Source organism: Sabethes cyaneus, chromosome 2 (assembly GCF_943734655.1).
Source record: "Sabethes cyaneus chromosome 2, idSabCyanKW18_F2, whole genome shotgun sequence".
NCBI classification, from domain to species: Eukaryota; Metazoa; Arthropoda; class Insecta; order Diptera; family Culicidae; genus Sabethes; species Sabethes cyaneus.
Window position 1 is genome coordinate 107,209,107 of NC_071354.1, and position 21,394 is coordinate 107,230,500.

General features: G+C 36.6%; 1 protein-coding gene across 1 annotated transcript in view; it reads right to left on the minus strand.

Annotated features, from left to right (window-relative positions):
- LOC128738612 (chromatin-remodeling ATPase INO80) overlaps window positions 1-21,394 on the minus strand; it is a 46,257-nt gene that overhangs the window by 8,142 nt on the left and 16,721 nt on the right. The window contains exons 9-11 of the mRNA XM_053833886.1: window positions 11,576-11,734; window positions 2,121-2,223; window positions 1,509-1,609 (exon numbers count right to left, since the gene is read on the minus strand). Coding sequence (XP_053689861.1) covers window positions 1,509-1,609; window positions 2,121-2,223; window positions 11,576-11,734 — 363 coding nt within the window. The remainder of the gene's footprint in view (window positions 1-1,508; window positions 1,610-2,120; window positions 2,224-11,575; window positions 11,735-21,394) is intronic.

The following is a 21,394-nucleotide window of genomic DNA, read 5'->3' on the forward strand; positions in this document are numbered from 1 at the left end:
GCACCTCAGCGAAGCAGAATTTGAAAAAGTGATGTATGGGACATTTATAGAGCTGGTAGCTATCTATAATATTGCTGAAGAAAGTAAAGCTCTATCTTTTGTATTTGTGACGCTGTAAGGCTGCTACCCCCTTGGTAGCAAAAAGGGCGCTCTTTTGGCTACCAACGGCAATGCAGCCCTACAGCGGCGTAAATACTAAAGATAAAGCTTTACTTTCTTCAGCAATATTATAGATAATTACCAGCTCTACAAATGCCCATCACTTTTTCAAATTCGGTTTCGCTGAGGTGCAGTAATCAAAAGAGCAAAATCGAAGCGAAAAGTGTATGCCAAGCCTGCTAGCAACGCGTATTCATTTTTCAATTGCGAATCAAAACAGTTAGCAAAATGGGAATTGATAGTTACCCGATCAGGAGGCCATAACAAGATTATACCTGTTTTATAACACATTTTGATATTTTTAACATATTATGTTACAAATCGAAAATAAACCAATTGGGCAGCAAATTCAAGTTTGTAATAGATTCAAATACAAGTAGCACATTGAGTTTTGAATGAGGTATATAGATTCCGCCACTAAGAATGTCACATTTCGCGATAATAACAAAATGTGTTACTTGAAAATTACTTTTATAGTAAAAAATGTTACTTATTTTAATATGTTAATATATTTTTTAATAATGTATATTTTAATAAACTTATTTTAATTACTATCATCATTTTAAAAGTATATCAAATACGCACTCCACAGTTACCAATACATGCTAATATATCTTTATCAGCTGTGTTATTTTTGGAATATCTTGAAATGTTGATAATTAACCTTTAACACAATGTGTTACAGTTGAGATAAAATCATTACATGGTTTGTTATGAATCAGGTATTAATTAGAGGCAGTTTAGTTATTATTTTTGATATTTTAACCACTCACGGGAGCTAATTTATACCAAAGGTTGTTACAATATGATCAAATATATCAAATTAATAACAACTGTTGTTAGAAAATTTGATAACAAAATAACAAGATCTGTTATAATTTTGTTAGGTCCTCCTGATCGGGTAGTCATGTTTCATTTGAATCAATTCATCAATTTAAAATATTCGTTTATGTTCTGATAATTTATACACCAAAACAAAGAGAAAGATTCCAACTGCAAATGATTAGATGATATATTTCTTTACATTTCATTTTTAATGTCCAAATATTTCTCTGGAAAATTTTGCTTAATAATCACTCTGGATGATTTATAATTGACTATGAAGGTATTAAGATGTTTCATTAATATTAAATATATTTTATTGTTGTGCTCCTTTATATCTCTTGAAAATTGAAAAATTCTTCAAACATTCATTTATGCCCCGCCTTACTCTCTAGTTAGAATAAGTTCTGTAGTTTGAAAGGTCGCTTCAACGATACTGTGATAGCAATGCCTGAACTAGGATTCATTTAAGACATACATATATGAATAATAATGCATGAAACACCACATGCCTATAGTCCACTTACCTTACACAACGCGGCATTCTGTTTTCGCTTTTTATCGCGTTCTTTATCGTTCTTCAGTAGATCTTCAGTGGCAAACTTCCGTTCCTCAGTCTTTTGTCGGTCTGTGTCCCGCATAGGACAAGTGCAAGAGCAGCAATTGGTGGCATCAATGCAAGGAAAATTAAACGAGCATGAATTAATTAATTTCATTTCAAAAAACCTCACACACACACACACACACACACGGTGGACCTGAGTGAGGGGTTTATAATGCGGTTTCTACTATCATAATTCAAATATCCAGAATGGAAGGATGTCAGGAAATGATTTTAGGTTACCTTATTTTTGTTTTGCTAAGAACGACTATTATAGATTAGTACATTATAGCATAGTAAAAAGCTATTAGAATAACCATAAACCTTGACCTGCATCAATGCTTATTAAAAATATTCTAATATATATTTGTAATAATTGCTACAAGATACGGTGACACGGATATAACAGTGGTTTGTTGTTAATGAAATACAATAAAACATTATTTTAAGTGCAACCGAAATATCTTATTTAAAACCGATTTCCTGAATCCTTACTGATTGGGACGTAATAAACACATTACAGCGACTATTAACTTACATTTTAGCTCGATTTCTTCATCATCCAAAAGTAATGAGACAACTTCTTTTGGTTTCAGTGTATCTGGTTTAAAGTTGCCGCCACTAATCACCATCCTCTGAATCTGGAAATTAGATAGCAAGTTTGGTGTAAATTTTTTGGTATGATTCACAATTTATATAGAACAACTTTGCGCACAGTTAAAACATATTTGAAAAAAAAAAAAAAAAAAAATATATACAAAAATCAAGGTCGCTAATTTTCTCAGAAACATTCAATGAAAATATTCCGATTTTCCCGGACTTCGCTTATTTAAAAAATTAGTAAGTTAAATTTTGCAAGTAACTTGAAGCTATTTTTGAATTTGTTAAATATAAAATGCCATTTTTGGTGAGAACTATTTCCACTTCTAGAAAATTTTATTATATATTTTTGCTTTTCTACTATGTCAAATCTCAGTGATGGCCAAGCTGCGGCCCTTCAAGATGGTCTGTGCGGCCCGCGGACAGATTTAAAAGACGGTGGACATATGAGAAATTTTTTTGATGACATAGGAGTCAGTTTAGTAGTAATGCCTCGTGCATGTTGTGAATCTGAATGTTTCCCGGTTTAAATCTGGTGGCGATTCTGAGAAAATGTTTTTTGTTGTCGCATATTTTACATTTTGTTATGCACAAGAATGGCCAGAGATTATTGGGGCCCGCGACATTCATGGGCGATCTGATTTGGTCCGCACCACGCCTATGCCTGGGCACAACTGTACTATGTATACCATTGATATTTGTTAGAAGTGAAAAAAGCTACCATTCGTATTAACGATTACCATAATTGCTTTGAGTGTGAGTAAATATTTTCGTAGGTATCTCTTTAGTTACAGTTTGAAATCTAGTACAGCTGATTCATTAAATTTTTGAGTGAAATGATCATTTGGTTGTCTCACCTTATTGATAATCTTTTATTTGAAACTCGTTTCTATGGAAAAAGTTCTTCTGACGAGAAAACTGTTGCTATTATAACTATAACTATCACTATTATATAAGGCATACAGCACCACACAACACTAATCTCATCACGTATCGCACTTTACTTAAGTATTTATTTTTAATAAAACAGGCTTAGTACGGTGACTGATGAAACAGATGAAATATTTCAATTGGGTAGTTAATTTTACCCAAAAAATATAAATTTAATGAGAATCCAAAATAAAATACATGATACATTGTTTGACAGATATCTAGTCTGTAATAGTTTGAGATAGTCTATAAAATTAATAAAATTTTATGTAACCAAATTATTCGGTAAAGTCGTACCGAAGACAGCCTTGGGCCTTTGGTTCTAAGTGCCAATATTCGGTTTGAAAAAACTAACTCACTGAATATTTACTGAAAAAAATTTACCAACCGAAATTATCGTCACACAAATAAATCACGTGAATGCAAACAAAGTATTTAGTACTAATAAAACTATAACTAAGATAATCACGTAAAGTCGGTCCAGTAAAGACGAAAGCATTTTTGTAGAATTTTCTATAGAGCAGTTCAAATTTTCGTTAGTGTTTTTCTTCCAGCGGCATTGGCGCTAAAACATACATGGACGTGCCCAATTACAAAAGCCTTTGCTCATTAGCGACAGCACGTGTCGCCCGCTCTTCCGGTTGTGAGGATATTCAATAGGTGTCGTGCTCACGAAGATTTTACGTCGGGTGTTGATATTCCGGAACTCATCGCTGCCGGATCAGAGGCGGTAAAACTTCCCATGACAATCTATCACAATGAATTGATTACAAATTAGTACCGCCTGAAATTTAAAAACTGTCACGCGTTCTATATGGAAAGGCTATCGACAGTCCTTGAGGAAGAACAGAGAGGTGTTAAACACCGCTTTTGTATATCTTTTGCCTGCTTTTAATCATCTTTTCGAGCCAGTTTTTGTTTTGCTTACAGCACAAAGTAAGACTACACTTCAATAGGAGCATAATGAAATAAGAAACCTCATGCACTTGGTGAACAATAGCAAATAAATTATTAAATCATTACCGCCACAGTGTTGCTTTCCGGTGGACGATAAAAGATAATCGTGAAGGGTCCATAGCCAACATATTTATCATCAATCAAACATTACCTACCTCGATGATAATACGTCCCGAGTTAAGAACCATCAGAGGTTTAGTTTAAAACAAAGTAGAGTGCGGAAACCGGTAAAGATATAAACAGAAGGGAGCAAAATAAACATTGTCTCATGTCGGTAAAAGTAGTAGGTTGGAGTTTGAATTGGGAGACTAACTGAAAGTGACAAATAGTTTTTTAAATTTATTACAAATCAACATATTTATTTTCAGGTCACAGTAATTTATTGCATGAGTTTAAAGAATCCTGTACGAATTCAATAAGTTGCAGGATTTAACCTTTCAAATGTAGCCAAAAATAACTTGTCTGATATTTACTTAGAAATAGCATTGTCAAAGTATAATCATAAATATTTTGTCTTTTTTCTGAAGCTTCTCATTGAACACGATACGAGTTTGCCATTTACGTACCAATGTATGAAATTAGCTAAATGAGTAATTTTAATTTCAACACTCGAATGAATGATTTCAGTTTTGGATTCTTTAACCGATAAAATAATGGTAATATATTTGAAATGAACATTTCTGATTTCGATTTTCTGATTTCGATGAAACTTTACCTACAGGTTTAATATGAGGAAATATGCACGAGACTTTGGCGCCTTTTTGATTCAAGACTCGTTTTTAAAAAGGGCGTATTTATTTTCATGGGTATTAGGTTTGAAAAATCGTATCTCAAAAACTAACGATTACTCCGAAATTACATCTAACGAAGAATTGTAGGAAATTCATTTTTAAACATGAAAAAAATAGACCAACCTTTTGTTTTTGTCTTGACCTATAATTAAATTTTTATAACGGTAGTTTTTTACAATTAACATAGAGGACGAAATAAAGATGTTGTTAGGATTCACCAGAATGGGACCAGACGTGAAGGGGAAAGGGCGGAAAATTAGGTAAGGGAGGGTTGCCTATTTACGGCGGGTCACCTGTCGTTTGTCGCCCCATCTGTAGAGCGCCTATAGAGTGAACGCGAATCCGCTTACAATCTGTAAACAGGAAATCATGTATGTCAGAAACTGGTGATACACTATTGACTGTGATGAAATCACCTAAGGCTAGAAATGACGTTGGCAGAATTGTAAAACCAGTTTTACTTGCACATAAGAACATCCAACTGATAGAAAAAACTAAAAGAATATCAGTATGAACCTCGACCCGACGAAATTCGAGGTGGAAAACGTGCAATATCGGGAAACGGAGACGTAGTAATTGTAGGTATGTGGATCGAAAATGCGTGAACAAAGAACGCAATTACAATAATCGTAAACATTTTTCGAAAGTTTCAATTAATTTCTTTCAACCAAGCTTCGGTCGATTTTAAAAAGCAGGCAATTTAAAAAACTAAGGTTTGGGATTAGAGATATCAGTCAAGAGCAAGACAATTGACTGACAGGTTAATCGAGCAATTTTTCAGTACTACAATTCACGAATGAATTGTTTTAGAGGGCAAACAACTGAGAAAAACAGACACCGTCAGCAGTTCAGTAGTCACGCCCATGGGCTGACAGACAAAACAATACTACCAGGGGTAAAACAGTATGCGCTGAATGCGTTTTATATTCGTCTTCATGCAGTGCTGTCAATTTTTTGAGCACTGATTGAGATGATTCCGGTATGGACACAAAGCGATAAATTGCAGCAATACTGTGTGCTGTCTAAAGGGTGTCCCACATCAAATTGTATCGCTGGAAAAAACGCTGTAGAAAACTACCTAGTTGACCGACCCTTTTCAAACTTTCCGACGATAAAATATAACCCATTAGCAAACTTTTGGAATATTTTTTCATTCGACTTCAATATCACAACCGTATGCTCGTACCTTACGCTTAACCCCACTCATAAGATTCTGTACAACATCTGGCTACAGCTTCTTCTGATACGGGAACCTACTTTTTCTTCATGTCTTTCATGTCTTCCTCAGAGCTAGATTCGACCAGAAGATCGTAAGATCGTAGGGCCATCGTGTTGCTTCAACAGAGGAGGCAGACGCTTCTGTAGACACTCCTTTTGCTAGATCTGCCCGTTTACAGCCCTGCTAGTCACGAACGGCGCACTTCGTTTGCCACATGAGCAAATCGCTTAACAAATCATGTATTTCTTAGACTGTTCTTTTAGTCTTGTCCTTGAAATGCGGTCATACATATATAAATATATATTGATATTTTTTTGAAACGGTGGTTCTTCAATTGATGAAGGGACGGTAAGGGAAAGAAATGAAAAATTTTTGGTGAAGGAGGGGATCCCCCTATCAGGACGACTATCGGAAGTTCCTATCAACAAAGTCGTCCTGGAACTTCGATCGTGATTTGTGATCCCCCGACAATCACTCTTAGCAAGCAACTAGGAAGCCGTTTTGAATATGACTTTTTCTGATCCGTTGATCGTTTCCAGTTCATCTCAACTAGTTGATTATCACCTGAAGCTCACGCGGGACACATTGAAGATGGTATTATGAAAGTCCTCGAGCCCTCCGGCATAGTCGTGCAATCCTACCAGCGACCAGCAGTCGTATCTTCCCTGTGTGCTGACAGGGTATTCCAACCTAGTGATACAGGTAAGTTCGAATGTAATCCGAATATTTCTTCCGCTGATGTATTTCCCACTTCTAGCTTGGGATCTCCGTGCAGGGAGTTCTGTTTCGGAATATTCTGCACACGCCAACGGCGCGGATGGGTTTCGGGTGTATTATCATACTGTGCGTGGTGTAGGGACTTAACGACAAGGTCGTCAGAGTACATTTATAGCAGTCAGTATGGCACCGAATATCACCCTTCCCTTCCCTTCTTCAGTGTACCAACATGCTCCCATAGACTCGGGAAACCATCACAAAAAAAAATCAGTTCAACTAACCTGCTAGCCGTAATAGGATCTTGCAATTTGAAGCACTAAATTTTGGCTACTATAGGTTCTATTATTTTTTGGGTCATAAATTACACTAAATACTGAGATTTCTGCCCAATTAAAATTCATCACTATATTTGCACTTTTCCGCCGTCGATTTTTCATTAATCTGTTTTGTCCGTTCCATTCGTCACATCACTCACAAAATTTAACTTGAAGCACAGAAAACTTTAACCTACCATCAGAACAATTATTTAGTAAGATAAAATACTGATTTTGTCCAAACTGTTCACTTAAATTGATAAGAAAAACTTCACTTCGTTTCGATAGAGATGAAGGACGTGAAAGTACTGAAATCAGTAATTTTGGTGGCATCTGGAGTGCCGTTGCTCAACAGTTCTCTAGTTCAACAGTGTGATCTTGTGTTCAAATCAGCAGGTTGATAGGCGGCCATGTTTCCGAAGCTAACATATCCATCGCAACATAAAACCATAATATAGTTAGTATTTTCAAATATCGTTCCTGCCACTTTCTATCCTTCTGAATTAATGCTTCTGCTAATTGAAGTTTTAAATGACTTCTTGAATAAACCACCACGATCAAAACAAACTAAAAAATTAACAATGTTCCGTGACCGCACATAATTGCGATCAGCTCCTAATTCCGATCACTCAACCTAAATGGTCAATTTTTAGAAAATTGAGCCAAAATCTGTAGTAAATGAGCACGCTTAGTTATTGTGCTATGTGTTTATGTGTCAGTTGTTGAAAAATGACTGCCTTTGGGGCACCATGCACTTCAAAATAAATTAAATTCGACAGGCAGTAGCAAAAAACGCCATCAAAATGTATTTTCTTAGCCGAAGTGCTAAGCGCTCGATCAAATTTGCTAAGATCATAGCAGCGTGAAAACATATTACCTTCTTCGGTGTTCTATGATAACAAATAGATGCAAGCATATGTAACCGTTGTATATCAAATTTGGCTGAAAAAATGCTGAATTTGCGGAATTTATTCCATTAAAGTGATTGATCGGAATTATGAACATAATTTTTTTTCTGCTTCTAATTCCGATCACTATATCAAAGTTATAAACTGGCAAAATGCAAGCTATAGAAGTTGCTATTTGGAGTTTAGGGTTAATTGCAACATGATAACATGGTAGGATTATCGAATTTTTTTGACGTAGAACTACGTCTTACAGCCAAACCAAAATTTGGAGTCAAGCCACCGTCACGAAAGAATGAAAGATTTTGAACGCTAACAGCTCTTCCAATTTAAAACGAATTTTGATCATAAACGATGCAGCAATTGTATGGCTTTCTGAAAAAATTGTTTGCCAATCGCTAAATAATGAAAATTAACGAAAGATTTCAAGCTAAAAATTTTCCATACATTTTCCGTATGATAGTCTTGTTTCCCAGGCACGGACGACCATACACACCAAGCTTGTGGCTGCTGCTGATTAGCATAAGCAAGCATAAGCATAGGATTCCGCCCGTGTGCTGCTACTCCGTTATTGACCAGGACCAATGAAAATTGTAAAATGATGGCTGGAAAAAGCATACTTAGGACAGCGCACTTTTCCTTATTGTGCAACCTCTTATCAGGTCCGTGCGTGCTGATCAATACCGACGCCGGCCACGTCCGAATGCGGTTCCTGGTGGGATGGGAAGGAATGTTAGTCCAATACTTGTTGCTAATAAAGACCAGGGGATCCTCTGCATCTTCACAAGCATCAAGCTTGTGGCTGCTGCTGATTCAAGACAAAGAACAAAATTTGCTTACTACAGAGCTCAATACAGCCTAGGTGCTACATTCCGATTTGGAATTTTGACCTTCTGTTTCTATACGACAGACTTCGCAGCCTGTAAGAGTACGGAACATTTGTAGGACTAGTGCTACAAATCCTTTGACTCTTTCAGTCGAGATTCGAACATGTCACGTCTAATAGCTTCCCGATCAGATGATTCTAACAAAAATCTTACAGAATTGTTGCTCAAGTTGATATTTCTATCAAACTTTGTTATAAATGTTTCTACCCAGATTCTATCTCGTTCTGTTACTTATAAATAGCTTTGTTACAATTTGGTTATACAGCAAGACAGAATACTGATTTTTGTTACTCATATGGATATAAACTAGATCAAATTTTTTCATAATTTGATATATTTGTGATATGCCTTGAGCAAATTTTGTTAGTAGTTTAGTTATTTTAACTGCTATTTTCATAAATAGCAAATTTCATCATTTGATCGGTTTATTAGACCAGTGCTGTACCTCGAGTCCAACTGAGAGGCTCAGACGTTTTGCTTTTCTAACGCTGCAAACAAGCGACAGCGCAGTTATGAATCTATCTTATTATTAATCTATCTATCTTATTAATGCGTGTTCTTTTAATATAACAATAACATATTATTTTGATGACCTAAGTTTTCTCCTATAACTTTGTTAATAGCTGGATGCGTGAGGCAGATTTCTGTATTGAAATACTCCGATTATGGCACTGGGAAAAATATTCGTTTTTGATATCACAAAATAGCTCACCTACCATAAATACGCACAGCAAGATAATATTATTATTATTATATTGTTTGTTTTTTTCTCACTTTACGCTATTTTACGCTACACGTATACCAATCACATCCCTGTCACGACAGTTGTCAGCTGAAGCCGCCTCCGATAGTGGTGGTAATAGAGGTAGACAACAAATTTTGAAACAAAATTTAAACGAGACAACGCTTGTATTTAATGCTGCGCAGTATGACGAAAGCAGCGTGTTGATCCCCTTTTTTTGTTTATCGTAAAAAATAAGACTATAAAAAGTCAGAATTTTTCCTATCTTATGTTGCCGATAGCACAAAAAAACGAACATCATTCATTATCTACATCCTGCATGCAACATATTTTCTGAACCATAAAACCCTATGATTGCGTAATTCTTACAGATGCTGTCAAAATCGAGCCAGCAAGCCTGGCTCAAACGGCTTCAAGAAAAATGTATGAGAATGACGTTCGTGCCAGGGATGTGATACCAATATGGTGTAAAAAGTTTTCTTTAATATTCGAGGTTTCTTCGCGAAAACCAACCTCACGTAGTTCTACGCCAACTACGCGGTCATGTCTGAAACACAACGTTTCAGATTTGATTTTTACTATGATTTATGATCAAAGCTTTATGAAAACGTCGAATGTGGCCCAATTTTATTGTAATTGTAACAGTTGAACAAAGATAAAAGAAGAGGAAAGTTTCATAATCCGCTTGTCGATTTTTGAGTGCACAAATTTTATGAATATTAAGCTAATGATAATAATGATCATTAACGCAAGCAGAAGATGACTGGTAAGGGGATTGTCGTCAAACTACATAAATGCAATACATTTCAGATCCATTTGGTACGAGTTGACAATAGTTTTATACTTTAACAGCTCATCATGACGTGATCGGAATTAGATACACTTGTGATCGGAATTAGAATCACCCCTTATAATTCATGATCGGAATTAGGTGCACTGATACATCTTACTTTGATGCATTTTTTTTAACTTTCGGTAAATAGTTTAGGTATTTTAGTAGTTTTCCATGAAACATAATTAAAAATACTTGCTAAAGACACATACCGTCTAAATGGATATCATAGCTATATTTTTCAGTAGGGACTCAAAGATGAATCATGCCTTAGGTGATCGGAATTAGGTGCTTTCACGGTATGTTTGTTTTGGGCAGTATTGAATGCGGCACGCGATATGTGCTTTGCTGATATTTGCAATAGAAAGGGATAGGGTTGCCAGTCCCCTAGTTCAACACCAAACTCAAACCGTTTGCTTCGAAATGTCAACACATAAACAATCGAGGGGTCTTTCGATGAAAATTTATCGTAATTTTTTTTCGCACCCCAAAATACTTAAAACAAAAGGTATTGATGATGATTGATATTTGAACGAAACGAAACACAGTTCAGTCTTTTTTCTCTGGCTATGTTTTGTGTACAAAGCACAAAAGTTATAAAAGTGCTCATTTCTACTAACAAAATAAAAAATGTTTGTTCCAATACGCAATACGAAACTCGTGTTTTTACAGGACCAGTATTTTATTACAGCGAGTCTGTTCTGTGCGGCACTGGAATACTAATGTGAATGATCGTTTTTCATCCACTTCCACTTTCTTCATGTTCAGATAATTACAAAATTAGTATCAAATTAAGAAAAACTAAGACTTTTTTTAATTTATAGTGTCCGCTAAACTGAGCAGAATTTGAACTTCCAGTCTTATAGTGGCAGGACAAGTTTTACAAGTGTCCTATGCTTATCTTTGACATTTGCATAATGGTTGAGCAAAACAGCAGTCAAAATAGCAAAATTGAAGGGGCATGCGCGAATCCATAACTTTCCAGTTTGATGAATATAATTAAATATCAAACTGCATAAAACATATAACACTATAACTATATCGTTATTAATATTAATCTTGATTCATTGGATTTAATGGAATTCAATTAAATACATACCTCACTTTTTTCTCTGGCGCGCTGTAAAATCCTTTCTTCAATGGTACCTTTGCAGATTAATCGATAAACCGTAACCTGCTTAGTTTGTCCTAAACGATGTGCACGATCCATAGCTTGTTGGTCAACAGTTGGATTCCAGTCAGAATCATAAAATATTACCTGTAAAAACAAAACGAAAATAATGTTTTAAAATACTATGAGTAAAGCATTAGCTTAATTAACATAACTACTAACAAGAAGATCTCATAATTTTGTTTACACGATAAAGATAATTAAATTTTAAGCCATGTTGCTGATTTACTCTGCATTACACTGCACTAAGTAAATAAATTAATAAATAAATAAATAAATAAATAAATAAATAAATAAATAAATAAACAACCTATAATTTCAATTTTTGAGTCACTTTTAAAATGCAACACAATTTATACCTGTACGCGGTACTAGATGGAATGGAATACGAGTAACCACGGGATCAAGTTTTCGATCGTATGCTGGCAGAAAAGGCGTCTAGTTCGAACGTCTATTCTTCATATTAGGAGCGACTCAAAACGGCGTTTGAAGTCCATGGAAGGGTTGGCCGATAATCGTCCACGTGCCAAAGTTAATGTGGTCTGACTGTTATGATTTTAATGTAACTAAAGGTACTTAAACTTAGAATAAGTCTATATTAAAAACTGTTTATGCGACATAGTCGAAGACCAGTAATTAAAAAAAGTGCTGGGCTCAATGACTCTGCGGCGAGAGAGGCGGTTGAAGCCGGTCCAACAAGCCGCCATACAAAAACAAAAAGTTGAAAAAAACACAGAAGAAATTATGAATCGGATCAATCAGCAAAGATCTAGACGACGAAATAAGGACTACGATTGGAAGCTCGGAACATGGAACTGTAAATCGTCTTGCATCGCGTATTGCAATGCAGTAATCTACGACGAATTTCAACCCGCATTTTCGAAGGCGTTGCGCCAGCAGCACTTACCAAAAAAATGGCTCGAACGGACTGAACGCCGACTGCAAGGGAAAGTTGGGAAAGTTATTCTCTTAAATACTGTTTGGCACTCCCCGGTAGGGGTTCAACCGATCCTTGTTTTTCTACCGCAGTCACACCACCGCGCACTGAGATTCATTCCGTCCGTTAAGTGGTGGAATACGAACGCGATGCATAATACAACCAGCGGTTGGCGCGGTCGAACAGCTATGGCAGATAATGCACGAGTACGGTTTTCCGGACAAACTGACGCGGCTGATCAAAGCTACTCTGGAACGAGTGATGTGCTACGTGCGCGTTCCGGGGACACTCTCAAGCCCTTTCGAATCGCGCAGAGGGTTACGGCAAGGGGATGGACTGTCCAGTATGTTGTTCAATATCGCTATTGTAGGTGTGATCCGGCGAGCGGGCATTGAAACGAGGGGAACGATCTTCAGTAAGAGTAGCCAACTCCTAGCCTTTGCAGACGATCTCGACATCATTACTAGAAACCGTGGGACGGCGGAGGTAATCTACGCCAGACTAAAAACGGAGGCTAGGAGGATAGGGTTACAAATTAATGCGTTGAAAACCAAATATATGGTAAGAAGAGGCTCCCGAGATAGTAACGCTTGCCTCCCACGGACAGTGACTATTGACGGCGATGAGCTGGAAGTGGTTGATGAGTTCGTATATTTGGGATCTCTGGGCACCGCCGACAATAATACGAGTAAGGAGATCCAACGACGCATTCAAGCTGGAAATCGAGCCTACTTTTCCCTTCGCAAGACGTTTCGATTAAGGAGCATACGCCGCCGCACAAAGCTGACGATGTACAAAACGCTAATCAGACCGGTAGTCCTCTACGGACTTGAGACAGTAACTTTACTTACGGAAGACATACGTGCACTTGCCGTTTTTGAACGGAAGGCGTTGCGGACTATTTTTGGCGGAGTACAGGCACTGCTTGGAGAGATTCCCATCGTACACCTGGCGAAAGTTGTGAGACTACGGTGGGCCAGCCACGTCGCAAGGCTGCCGGACGACTGTGTAGTGAAATCCGTTCTCTTCAAGAACCCCACCGGCACCAGGAATAGAGGGGCTCAACGTGCTGGATGGCTCGACCAGGTTGAAGCCGACTTGCATGTGTCGAGACGCGCAACGAATTGGCGACGAGTAGTCCAGGACCGAGTACAATGGAGAGGAATTCTTGATACGGCAAGAGCCACCCCGGCTCTCGGCTGAATAAGTAAGTAAGTAAGGTTGGCGCGGTCATACCTCCAGTTGTACAGTAGAACAAATGCGTTCCAATCTTTTTTTGCATGTTCGTTTTGATAAAGCTTAGTAAAGAGTTTTGAGCAGCGAATAGCTAATATTTTTGGAAACGATGGTTCTTCAAATGATGGAGGAACGATAGGGGAAAGTAATGAAAATTTTTTGGGAATGGAGGGGAAAGAGTGGAAAGGAAGGGGAGGGGGGTAATAAGTAGCTAAGCTTAACAAGTTGTCGTTGTGACTCCTACCTTTTGTCCAATGCTGGAAGGTGCATGGGTCGAACCAAGCTATAATCAGAGATTATAACTGAATTTGAACCCACAACACCCGCCAGGGCGTGTGGCTCGCTGGTACCCGTGTACCTTTGAACCATAGAGGTGCTGGGCAAAAGGAAACTGCGCAACTCCCTTTATTAATGTAGCGACGTATCTGGTTAGGGTTATTTTTAGACACAAATTGTGCCGCTTCCTCCTTCTACTGTAGAATAGCTGCAAAACAGTCAATTGACTGGCAGTCACCGCACGAAAAGCGACCGCGCTAACGTATGATTAAATATTGCAAAAAAACAACCACTACATGTGCATGAAAGAAGTCGCTCGAAGGCTGTCCGATACAAACGAACATTGCTTGCGTCAGACGGACGCCGAGTGACAAACTTTTACTGTGGGTGGCCGATTTGGAGACAAAGAAATATGAAAAAATATATCTTAAGGTACCAGTACACTGTTTGCTTTATCGTTAAATTTTCTTCCTGTCAAAATTTGGGCAAATTTTGGTATTTGACAGACATATTTGTCTTGCCCAGTACACTGTTTGTCAAATTTGATGTCAAAAATTCGATCTGAGACGTTACCCGTGTTACAAAATCAAATAAATTTTGACATATTTTGTGGGGCCAGTACACTGTTTGCAAAACAGCATGAAATTCGTGAGATTATCAAATACATTCGGCCTGAAATTGTTTGCGCCAGCAGATTTCTGTGCAGATCAAACAGATCAAATACGCAAAAAATTACGCTCGGAAAGTGAGGCTATTCATTTAACAGGAAGCTGAAAGCCATTTTAATTTTTTTAAACACGTTTTAATAGTCGTTATTATTAATTCAAAATAATTAATACAAATTACTGCGGTATAAAAATATGCAATTTATATACACTGAAGTCGCTTTTTACGCGATTTTTTTACGCGACTATTTTCACGCGGTTTTCGGAATTTACGCAGTTTTGATTTCCGCGGGACGTATCCTTCGCGTAAAAAGCGACTTGAGTGTAAATTCAATTTCTACATTTAGTGATGTCCGGTAATCGCTCGATTAATCGATTACAGCATGGAATAATCGAATAATTTGTAATCGAATACTGCCGGCACGAGTGATTCATTAATCGAATAGTTTAAATAAGATAAAAAAAATGAGAATAATCCCCATTAATCGTTCATAATCGTAAGATTAATCGAATAATTTAACGAAATATTCGAATATTTATAGTCGAATACTACTAGCTAGTGTTCGACATCGGAACGAAAATTGAAGTCCGGGTTACGGTCCGGTCCGGTTAAAAGGCGGCACGAACTTTGTTATTCCGATTATAAAGACTAATGATCCGGTCCGGTTCCGGAACCTGAACAGAGCCAAATCGGACCGGAATAAAGTCGGAATAAGAAAATTCGTGCCGATTTTTACCGGACCGGAACCCGGACCTCAATTTTCGTTCCGATGTCGAACACTACTACTAGCACGAATACTGAACTAATCGATCAGTGCCTACTCGATCGATTAATCGGCAATCGAATAATTAAAAATTTCGGACATCACTAATATCAATACCAATGTCAGCCGTGTCGCTTTTGTCCAATACCAATATCAGCCGAATTGACCATTTTACGAACCATATCAACATTGCTGATATTGATTTTGCTTCACAGCTGCCATAAATACAGATATTTGTGCATGCATAAATTTGGGACCCTACCGTTTTCTCCGGAGTATTTAATTTTCTTAATCTAATCTTTTAAATAACATAAATAGTTTATGGACTACTTTAAAATTCAGAAACATTAGTAGAGCCAGAAATCACAGCAACTGAAATAATTGATGGGTCCCAAATTTATGTATGCACAAATATCTGTATTTGTGGCAGCTCTGTTTTGCTTTCCCGTGGGGCATCTGCGGATTGTCAAAGTACCAGCATAGCACAGGAAAGCGCAACATCAATATCAGCAAGTCAGCATGTCGCTTTGTCACGTAAAATGCTCTTTACATATAGGCACTGCTTGGTATATAATAAGTTCGGCACCAACTTTTCAAAAGGTCGTAAGCAGATGCCAGATATATCCAACAAACATTTCTGTTGAATAGCAGTTAATCAAGCGCTTATTACCCGGTAATCTATACCCCTACTATTCAAGAAAAATGAATGTTGGGTGCATGCATAAATTTGGGACATTATTTTTCCGCAGTATTTCATTTTTGCAGTCTAATTTTTGCTATAATGTACATAGTTTATGAAGTACTAGTACGTATTATAGAGATTGCTGACATTTACCGCACGCACAGTTCGCCGCGTATCCGTATACGCGGTTTGTTTGCATCTCCAAATTTTTTTTCGCTGCGAAAAATTTTTCACGATGCACACAAACCACTGTATTAGTCGCACATTAGCAATCCTGATACCGTCCGTTATTATGGCAGATGGTGTAAAAAGCTGGATAGCGCATCACTGTGCGATTACAGCGCACTACTTGCGACACACAAAACCAGAATAAAATTGAATGTCACACAGCTATCCACCTATTCGCGTGCGTAATGATGGCTAGTAGATACAACTTTCGGAAAACGTTAGCATGCTTTTGGCAGCTTTATTCACGTTAAGTTAATATTTCCAGCCTTAATTGTCGTTGTAGAACTTTCAAGCATACGTGAGTGGAGTTCCCAAAAGCAAATAAACATTGTCGAAAAACGTACCTATTAGCCGCCATTAAGCGCGCGAAAAAGTGGATATGCATACAATTATTGTTCATATTTTCTAGTAAATTATCCATGTTAACAGAAACAGAATGTAGCCTTTCGATCCTGAAATGAACGTTTACATGCTGACTATTTATTTACTAGATTTACTAGAATACATTTCACATATGTAGTATTATATACGTGGTAGTGCCTAATTTTAGAGGGTATAAGGTGAAATTAGTCGTCATCGATTCTGCCAATTTCAAAAGCAGTTTTTTTGTTTGAAACAAAAATTCTGTTCATGAAAATATATTCGCTGTGTTCGGATTGGCAAGAAGAAGGCAGTATTTATATTTTTACAACCAGACCCCAGGTATTGGGTCCAAAAACTGCTTCCGAAATTGGGCTCTCCGACGAAAAGTTAATGTCTGCTATTTTCCCGTTAAACAAATCATGTTCGAAAAACAGGTCTATTAAGTGATTTCCTCATTATTCATAATCTTTTTAACTTTTCACTATTAATTTAATAATGTCCTGATTTATTCCAGTGTCATTTCCTTTGCAAAAGTTCCTTTCTGCACGATTTTTGCTGTACCAAATTCGATTTTGGCAGCAGTTCAAATAATAAACATTGTGAGCTTTTTTGATAAGTTTCAAGCAAACAAACCGGCGAACAGCGCAAAATGTTACGAAAACAAATTTAATTTGATTGGCATATTACACTGTTTTACAAACCGCCAAATTTTATTGGAAAAGCTCGGCGACATTTTGAAAAATAAAATTTGTTCGAATATTTGGTTGGGTCAGTACACGGGTTTTCAAATTTATTTGATGAAATAGATCAAATATTGGATGATTCAGCAAACAGTGTACTGGTACCTTTATGCTCCCAGTCAGTTTGCAGTTTACACTCTTCAATTTGAACGCAAAGCGAGAGAACGACTGTAGGCTTCTCTTGAGTGGACACATGGATTGTAGGCTGTAAACTTCGTATGCGGCTGATTGGCTGCATTCAAAAAACAGTCAAACTCCTACTGGGCTATCAGTATTAATAAAAAAATTGTGGGGTCATATTTACGGGTTCCCGAGCTACCCTGGACCACATTTTTGGAATGTGGAAGGTAGATACCACCATCACTGACAGAGCTGAGTTATTACAAATTGTGCGTCAGCTCCACCGGCGATGATAGAGTCTAAAGGACAAAATAGACACGAGTGGAAAATTTTTCCGGAAATCACTACAAGCATAAAATTCTTATTTCCTTGCAAAAAATGTCTGTATGTTTGAAGCCAAGTAAAATACCATGCGTCACTACCGCCTTCTTAACATTCTTTTAAAAGTCAGAGGGGTTGTGTACAAGACCGCATGTTCAACGTAGGACTACGCAAAGCTAATGTAAAGGTGCGTTTAAAATGGACAATTTTGGCTACATTTGGAGTGCGATATGTTGCTAGATTTTGCTCAATGTTGCTTCTGTCGCCACCTACAAATTTGTGATACGTCACCATAGTTACTTGGAAACATTAGCAACAGTTAGGAACAACTTGGCTGCCACTAGTTGCCAATCTAGACGCACCTTAATAAAAACACTTGATTGAAAATTGATTGCTGGTGGAAATTATAATACTCTTTATTAACGGTTGCGTTTATTTTGAAAGTTTAATATTGATTGGAACGATTGGATTGGCTATTCTGTACTGCAGTGAAAACCCATAGTGTTATCAGATATAAAATTATAATTCTTACACCGTTCTGAAAGCTACTATCCAGTGTCTCCACTACGTAAAAGACGTTTGATCAAAATGTTTGTCTTAATGTTTGAAAGGAGTAACCGTAACTGCATATTACAATGGACATAGATAGACACTGTGAAATATAAATGATTATTGATTTTATGAATTTATTTAGCAGATTAGATTATTACATATTGCAGAACTTCGCATTATGTAAATTATAAGCAATCTGGTAAATGCTAAACCATTATTTTGAGCAGCATGAGGTCGAAATCAGACATAATCATAATGCTGATTTTTTTTATTTGGACACTGTGTATTGAAGAAATGTATGGTATAATCATAAATGACATTCTTTTTCTTACATATCAACCACATGTGATTTCCGATGGCAACGCCATCGAGTTGATGTCGCTTGTCCGAATATTTTAAATGGTTTGTTTAAAGGGTTGAAGGGAAGAAATCACATTGTCGCTGGTTAAGATAGTGGTGAATTTGAATAATTATTTCACCCCTCAGGCAGTGGAGACATGAAAATTTTAAAATTAAAATTTATTTGACTTTGATCATCACCAACATTTCTAAACTTTTATAATATAGAAGCTGTATGGTAACATCCCTACAAAGATTTAACCATAATGAAAGTTTGCTGATTTATATAAAACAACTCTAAGGATTTCTAAATAATTACAATAACTTTTAACTATCTCATGTGCCGTCACAAGCAGGGCCTGTTATGACTATAGACATTAAGTAACAGAAAAATGCGTATAAACGTGATAAACAGTAACGTCCAAGCAATGAAAGAAACAACTAATGTCTGATGGCTGATCTCATACCCTACATTACATCTTTTCGGTCTCTATAAAACTCACCTGTTACATTAGGCGATACGCTGGCTTTTACGTGCGCCGGAGCGGCCACCTCACGCAACACTTTGACGTTGGAGGGACCAACTATTTCGTGCGATGCACCAACTAATGATGTATTGACCATTTCAGGATTTCAAACGGTAGAGATTACAGCGCTCTGCTACCGTCAACGCTGGCCTCTTAGCCGTTACAGTTAATCATGCCTCCTCACGGACTCGCTTGTAGTATTTTGGCATGTATTTTGCTTGGAGCATTGTGAAATCAGATGCACAAAATCACTCACTTCTCACTTAAATTGGTTATATGTTATTAATAACAATGGTAACTATGGCAACAAATGCAGGAATACTGCAGTGAATTTGGAAAAATTGTTCAACTTTACGTGAAAATTCCAGGAGTTACTTGCAAAATACAATCATCTAATAAAAACTATACAAAAGGCACATATTTTGTGATTCAAATAATATGCGAACCATAAAAATATATTCAGAATTGGCTGAGCTTATAGTTGAAAATCTATCATTTTTTCGTGTCGCGGTCATCTTTGCTTTTCTACCATGCCACCTATTAAAGTAAGACGTAGTCCTACGTGAAAAAATTATATCTCAAAAACTTAAAAACTATCTTTTAATAATTTTATTATTTAGTGTGAAAAAGAAACATTCCAAAAAACAGAAAAAATAGAGAAATTATATACAATTTTTGGGACTACCGTCAATTAAAATCCTACTGAATATATACTGCAGAATATAGCATAAACCACTAAATTTCTGCATACACCCAAGTCTTTTTTACACGGTTTATTTTTACGATTTCTGAATTCGCGCGTTTTTTATGACGATCATCGAATTAACGCGGTTTTTTTGCAACATTTTTTGAAACAAGGTGGTTTTTCAGCGATTTTTAAATTCGAGCGGTTTTATCGATGACTTTTGGATTTTAAATAGCTTTGAACTAACGCGGTTTTTACAACAATTTTCGAATTAACACGGTTTATTTTATGACGGCTTTTGAATTGACACGGTTGTTTACAACATTTTTCGAATTAATGCGGTTTTTACATGATGTCAACGATTCAACGTGTGACGTCTAACTTTAGTGTATTGTTAATTTATGAAATTGTCGCATACCTATACCTATATACTAAATTCGAACAATCCCTAGCATGAAACCATAACGGCAAAGCGCAATTTCGCTTGTAAATGACTTAAGTGCCATTTGCCTCCACTATTTGCTATGCGAACCGATTAATCGCTAAAAATGAGAATTCGGGAAATTGTGGAACAACTTTATAAATCGTTTTTACGAGCAAAGTTTCCATCGATCTTCACGTCCATTTATAACTATTGAAAAACAATCGCGTGAAAATCGATGGACTCATACTCTGTATAAACAGATAAAAGTTGTGATTTTTTCACAGCGTGAATCTAAATTACAAACCATATAACAAGCAAAGTCGAAATGTTACGTCAGATAAACTTATTGTTTTATTACATTCGATAATCTGATAAGATTTTATGGCACGAAATTTTAAACACGCAGCTAAAAGCCCAGTAATTGAAGCGGTTTTAAAGGTTATTTACCGTAATCGCACCTGGTTACGGCTTTAGCAAAAATTCTAATTTATTCCCTGATAGGAAAAATGTATATATTTCGAACAGTCAAAATATGCAAACGAACAACCAAATTTTTATTATTATCATTATCAAGAAAGTATAAAACGTTCTGCTAGGTTTCTTTAGAAGTCGCATTATATATTTTTATTAGATTTATGAACATAATGAAGCGTATCTATCCAATTTATATGGAACTTAGTAGAAAGTTCCGATAGCATACAAACAGGCAAGCAATAACTCAGTGTTTGAAATTGAATTGAGTTGAGTTGAATCCTGTATGGATCCTTAATGGATTACTAAAAATTACAAGTTTTGTGACTGCTTTTTACCTTGCCTTAAGGATTGGTGTAGATGGAAAATTATTAAGCATTTGTATAGCCTATAAACACATCAAAGAATTAAAAGCTG